The sequence below is a fragment of the Siniperca chuatsi genome, linkage group LG16 (genome assembly GCF_020085105.1).
Source record: "Siniperca chuatsi isolate FFG_IHB_CAS linkage group LG16, ASM2008510v1, whole genome shotgun sequence".
In the NCBI taxonomy this organism is placed as follows: domain Eukaryota; kingdom Metazoa; phylum Chordata; class Actinopteri; order Centrarchiformes; family Sinipercidae; genus Siniperca; species Siniperca chuatsi.
This window is the reverse complement of record NC_058057.1, coordinates 28,884,542-28,890,772: the sequence shown is the minus strand read 5'-3', so window position 1 is coordinate 28,890,772 and position 6,231 is coordinate 28,884,542. Positions and strand designations below refer to the sequence as shown.

Here is a 6,231-nt window from a genome sequence, read left to right as displayed (position 1 = left end):
AGGAGTTGAGGAGGAGGGGGAGGAGGAGGGGGGGAGGAGGAGGAGGTGAAGAAGGAGGAGGAAGGGGGAGGGGAGGAGGAGGGAAGGAAATGGGAGGAGGTGAAGAAGGAGGGGGAGGAGGGAGGAAGAGGGGAGGTGAGGGAGGAGGGGGGAGGAGGAGGGAGGGGGGAAATGGAAGGAGGAGGAGGTGAAGAAGGAGGGGGGAGGAGGAGGAAGAGGAAAGGGAAGGAAATGGGAGGAGGAGGAGGAGGTGAAGAAGGGGGAGGAGAGGAGGGGGAGGAAAGGAGTCCCTGCAGTAACGTCTCTTCTCCACAAGATGGCGGCTGTCTCTGGTTTGATTTTATGTCGCGCGTGCAGTTTCAGACACTGATGCTTCAGGCTCCTGCTGATCGATCAGATTTGATTATTGATGAGTGATTATCAGTTCTTTTCCTTCGTGTGGTTCTTGCGTCAGAATGCTTTCTCATATTTCATCAGGAATGTGGTGAATAAATGATGAAGTGATGAAATAAAGATGGAGGAAGACAAAGATGCTCCTCCTGCAGGCTGTGTAGTCACGTGACCCGCGGTCTCTTCACTCAGAGCGCACGAGGAGACACACGGACGATGCGATGCGCGAGACGACGGTGAGTTTTTACCTTTTATTGTTAGTAACAGATGACGTGATACTTTAATATTTCTTTAAAACAGAATGATCATACCGTGATTTATTTCTGTATCATCACTGGCGCTGAACGTGACGTGAACAGCTGATCATTTATTACACTTCTCATTGATGAACTGGCTTCTGTGTGAACTGATCAGTGATCAATAAGTTCAACTCACTCTCTGTTTATTGACATCTGCCTTTAATCTGTCTTTATTCATCATAATTAACGTTTCCTTAAACAGGTCAATGATCAATAATTAACTCTCTGCCCCGCCCACCGTCAACATCCAGAGCGCGTGATTGGACGCTGCTGTCAGTCACCGTTTGATTGACAGGTGTTCAAACAGGGGACTGACATATAAACTGATGACATCACGACACGAATGTATTTTATTTGTTCCAATAAATAATCGATGAGGTCAGAACAAAGGAAATCAGAGAGCATGATGGGATTTTAGTCTCTATCTCACACACACACACACACACACCTGAGTGCAGCAGGTAGAGACACCAGCTGGAGGACAGACAGCAGCAGAGACAGACGTCTCCAACAGATCTGAAGGTTTATATTAAACCATCTGATGGAGACGCTGTCTGACACCTGACACCTTCCACAGGTGTGACCTGGGCCGAGGTCAGGTGACCGATCCTCACCACAGGAAGCATATCATAATAAAACTCAGTTCAGTTTAATTATTACATCGGCAGTTCATGACAGAAGTGACCTCGCTGCACGTTTCCTTCAGAGCAGCTCGAGACCCGACGGACGCCACCGCACGCACACAGAAGAAGAAGAAGAAGTGTCGGAACGTTTTCAGGCGACTCGTTCGTTTCCTGAAACCTTATCAGCGACCAGAAGAGGAGACCTGTGGTTCGACAAAAGGTCACTGAATTCATAACCCTATTGTATGAAAACCACGTATCTCCTGATTATCATCTGAATCACTCGCCCCGCAGAAGCCTTCCAGTAGACAGTGACACATTTGGTGTCTCGCTGAGTTTCTCACGGTGAGACGCTGACGGGTGAAAAAACCCCAAACACCTTCAAGGCTTCCAAAAGCCGTTATTGTGGCGGGGTTTTCCTGTCACCTGTCAGACAGGAAACAAAGACGCATGTTTCTCTCAAAGCTTCGATAAAAGGGACGTTTGACGATCAGACAGCGAACGTTTGTTCGTGATTCACATCGGCCATGATGCTCTTATTTCCTCGGGTGTGACAGGAAGTCAGTTCAGGTTTCACAACCTCATCTAGATATCAGACGTCTGGTGAATACTGAAAAACCTTTATCTGATGTAAAACTGGAAAACCCCAAAACAGATTTGAGTTTCAAAGTTTAGTCTTGAACTTTGAACAACAGGTCAACAGTTGTTCTGGAGCTTTCAATCATATCACATGATCTTCAGCAGATAGTTATATTTAAACCGGACGGGACGTCCTTAAAGCTTTCAGTAAAAGATACAAATTTAAACACCTGCGTCTGTTTTTAGGCCACATGAAGATGAACACTAGACGATAGCGTAGAGACGTAACGTTCAGCTCTGAGTCTCGCTGAGTCTTTTATTTCTTTGTGTTCTGCAGACGAACTGGTCTTGAATCTGTCGTCTCTGTCTCCCTGCAGACATCAGAGCCGCTGCTGACCGAGACGCTTTCTCTGACGAACCGGAGTTCGATGCCGTGCGAGCCTCCGTACGATGAGGGCCGCCTGCCGCTGGTGGTGCTGTACAGCGTTGTGCTAGCTGTCGGCCTGCCTGCTAACCTGTTGACCGCCTACCTCACCTGGCTGCAGGTGCGCAGGAACAACGTGCTGGGTGTTTACCTGTGGAGCCTGTCGTTGTGTGACCTCATCTACCTGGGCACTCTGCCGCTGTGGGCGTACTACGTCAGCGCGGGTCACTTGTGGCCGTGGAGCGCGGCCACCTGCAAGCTAACAGGCTACATCTTCTTCACCAACATGTACATCAGCATCTTCCTGCTGTGCTGCATCTCCTGCGACCGCTACGTCGCCGTCGTCTACACTCTGGAGTCCCGCGGCCTCCGCCGGCAGCGCTTCGCCGTCCTCATCGCCCTCTCCATCATGTTGGTGGTCGCCGTCGGTCACATCCCCGTCTTCACAATGAGGGAGGGCGATACCGCGGACCGCAACCACCGCTGCTTTGAGCCGAGTCAGACAAGTGCCACGGTGACGGGCTTCAACTACGCCCGCTTCGTGGTCGGCTTCCTGATCCCGCTGCTGGTGCTGCTGGTGATGAACTGCGGCATCCAGGCCAACGTGCAGCGCAGCACGGGGCTGCGGCCGAAGCAGAAGAAGCGCGTTCGCTGGCTAGCGCTGGCAGTGGTGGTGCTGTTCCTGGTCTGCTTCGCCCCGTACCACTTCATCCTGCTGGCCAGAGCCATCATCTTCCACTTCCCCCAGCTGGAGGACGGCACCTGTCTTTTCGAGAGGACCATGTACACTCCCTACACCATCTCGCTCGGTCTGTCCACCGTCAACAGCGCCATTAACCCCATCCTCTACGTCCTGTCCAGCGACAACATCCGCAAAGAGCTGAGACGAGGCCTCGCACAGATCTGGGACCGAGCGCACCTGAGACCACGATCTGACAGCAGCCAGAACAGGCCCACCAAGAACTCCTCAGAGGCCGAGAGACACCAGGGAGGAAAACCACCAGGGACCTGACAGGCAGACCGCTGCTGGTAAATGGGTAACAAACTCGGACCGAGCCGCACAGCACTCTTCCAGCCACGATCCGTGTGTCAGGTGACGTTAAACGACTCGCCCGCGGACACTCGGCTGACTCTCTAGTTTAAGATCTGCTGTTGTTGTGATGCTAGCTGTAGCAGCAGGAGAGTTGTGAGCGTCGCTGTCTGGAGCTGCTGTGCTGCTCTGGGAAACCGTCTCGTCCTCTCTGGCTGTTAGCTTAGCAGCAGCAGCTGTAGGGACAGTTTGCTAACCCGCAAGCTAGCTAACGTTAGTTACATCACTTGCTGTGTCGTCGTTCGCTCTGTGTCACGGTATTTGTTTGTACTGGATTTCTCCAGAATCACGCACTGCACCTTTAATGAAGGCATGCAAACAGATGTTCAAACTGTCTCACTGTCGGAGCTGAACTGAGGCTCAACGACGACTGACCGCAGTTTCTGGTCCCTGTTGTCTCCACGTGGATCTGTTCAAACACTGAGCCGCTTCAGTTTCCTCCTCACACGTTTGTAACACCGTGTTGTTTGTAAATGATTTCACTTTTTACAAGCTTTTGTCAATAAGTGTGTGCCGATCGTGATGAACCTGCTGTTAAAAATAGTCATGAAATGTCATTAAAATAAAGGTTTTAATCTAATTAACTTGTCAGATTGAATCCAGTTTAAACAGACGGTCAGACGTCTTTTCTGTTCTGTTCTCAGCTGATCCATGAAGTTTGTTTTATTTTCATTAATCTCCTTTAAGTCTTCATGTTCGCAGTCTGAAGGGCCGGCAGAGGGCCGAGCAGGGGCCCCCGAGCCCCGAGCGGCCTGCCGACGGGGGGCCGACGGCGAGCTCACAGTAACTCTGCTGCAGCGGACATGTGACGCGACTGCACGCTGATTTTATATAAGATTTTAAATATCTGTAAATCTGTGAAATGACCTGTAACTGTCAGAAAAGTGCAGCTACAGTAAAAAGTGACCTTTACGTTTCACGAAGCTTCGCATCAAACACTGACTGGTCCTGAGACGTGAACGTGAAGTCTGCGGTGCTGCTGAGCCGTTTCCTGTTTGTTCCAGCTGCTTGTTGCCGTGACAACAGAGAGTGAGACAGGTGAGAGGATGTGAGCCAGACAGAGACACCTGTCTGTCTGTCTGCACATGAATCAATAATAATTACTCTGACTGATGCTTCTCAGAGTTTAAAGTTTATAGTTTTAATTTAATGAAAATCTTTCAAATTAAAAGTCTCGTCACTGAGCAGAGCAAGAAACGACTCGTGCAGCATCAGATCGCATCACGGCTCACAGGATGACGGGAAAACGCCGATTACAGCCCGACTTCTTTAATAAAACCACAATAGTTTGTTTTGCTGCCCCCAGAATTCTGTGACCTGCAGTGTTAAACCACAGCTGTCGCCAAATCAGCCAGGACTGAAGCCTGAAGGATCGCCACTGTAACAAAAGTATGAAGGTGGAACATTCAAGTGAAATCCTCTTCTTCACTTCCTGTCTGAGAGTTCAGAGTGACACCACTCATGTCTGGATGCTAAATATGAGGCTAACAACACGCTAACGTGCTTCAGAAATAGTTCAGCAGGTAACAAATGAGATAAAACATGTTAAGAGATATTTAGAGGAGCTGGACAGAGCAAAGCTAGCTGTTTCCCCCATTTAGTCTTTATGCTAATCTAGCTGTTTCCCCCATTTAGTCTTTATGCTAAGCTAGCTGTTTCTGCCTGTTTAGTCTTTATGCTAAGCTAGCTGTTTCTGCCTGTTTAGTCTTTATGCTAAGCTAGCTGTTTCTGCCTGTTTAGTCTTTATGCTAGGCTAGCTGTCTCCCCCATTTAGTCTTTATGCTAAGCTAGCTGTTTCCCTCTGTTTAGTCTTTATGCTAAGCTAGCTGTTTCCCCGTTTAGTGTTTATGCTAAGCTAGCTGTTTCCCCATCTAGTCTTTATGCAAAGCTAGCTGTTTCCCCCTGTTTACAGTCTTTATGCTAAGCTAGCTGTTCCCCCTGTTTACAATCTTTATGCTAAGCTAGCTGTTTCCCCTGTTTACAGTCTTTATGCTAAGCTAGCTGTTTCCCCCTGCTTACAGTCTTTATGCTAAGCTAGCTATTTCCCCCTGTTTACAGTCTTTATGCTAAGCTAGCTGTTTCCCCCTGTTTACAGTCTTTATGCTAAGCTAGCTGTTCCCCCTGTTTACAGTCTTTATGCTAAGCTAGCTATTTCCCCTGTTTACAGTCTTTATGCTAAGCTAGCTGTTCCCCCTGTTTACAGTCTTTATGCTAAGCTAGCTGTTCCCCCTGTTTAGAGTGTTTATGCTAAGCTAGCAAACATTTACACCTGAAGAATCAGAGACAAGTGACGGCAGAAAGAGAGAAGCATCTAATAAAAGAGTTGCTGATTAATATTCTGGCCTTGAACTAGTTTCACATCACACGTGGTTAAACTCAAAGAGCAGAACTGAACACACAAACAGGAAGTGACAGCTTTTTTTTAGTTTTCTGGAGAACTGAACTGTAGTTTTAACGGCTGTGGGCGTGCGTTAACAGGAAGTTTGGAGAAACAGGAAATGTGACCTCAGCACAGCCTGAAGTTTCCTGAAAGCAGCAAACCGAGTTCAGACTGCAGAGCTCTACAGCTCGTGTGTTCAGACTACAACTCCCAGAGTTCCACTGAGAACAAGTGTTTTTAATGATGTGACTGAACAGAAGCGACAGACTCACCTGAGTTTTCTCGTCCATGTTGGTTTGAAACTTCAGAAACTAGTCGACAAAATCTCAACACAAGGATGAACTTTTAATCTCAATAGTTTCTGATGGTTTGTTAGCATGTTTGTTAGCATGTTTGTTAGCATGTTTGTTAGCGCGTTGACCGGATTAAACAGAAGTATGGGCTTG

The 6,231-nt window shown here is 48.4% G+C and overlaps 1 protein-coding gene across 2 annotated transcripts; it reads left to right on the top strand.

Moving 5' to 3' along the window:
• The first annotated feature begins 325 nt into the window (after positions 1-325).
• gpr132b (G protein-coupled receptor 132b) lies at positions 326-3,985 on the top strand. 2 transcript variants are annotated; one of them, XM_044169871.1, is made up of 2 exons: positions 326-626; positions 2,229-3,985. In XM_044169871.1, exons 1-2 carry the CDS (start codon positions 607-609, stop codon positions 3,325-3,327), a joined length of 1,119 nt encoding a protein of 372 aa, XP_044025806.1. In that variant the 5' UTR covers positions 326-606; the 3' UTR covers positions 3,328-3,985. The 2 variants fall into 2 exon arrangements, with proteins under 2 accessions (XP_044025806.1, XP_044025807.1); XM_044169872.1 differs by having other exon boundaries at positions 330-626; positions 2,269-3,985.
• The last annotated feature ends 2,246 nt before the right edge of the window (positions 3,986-6,231 follow it).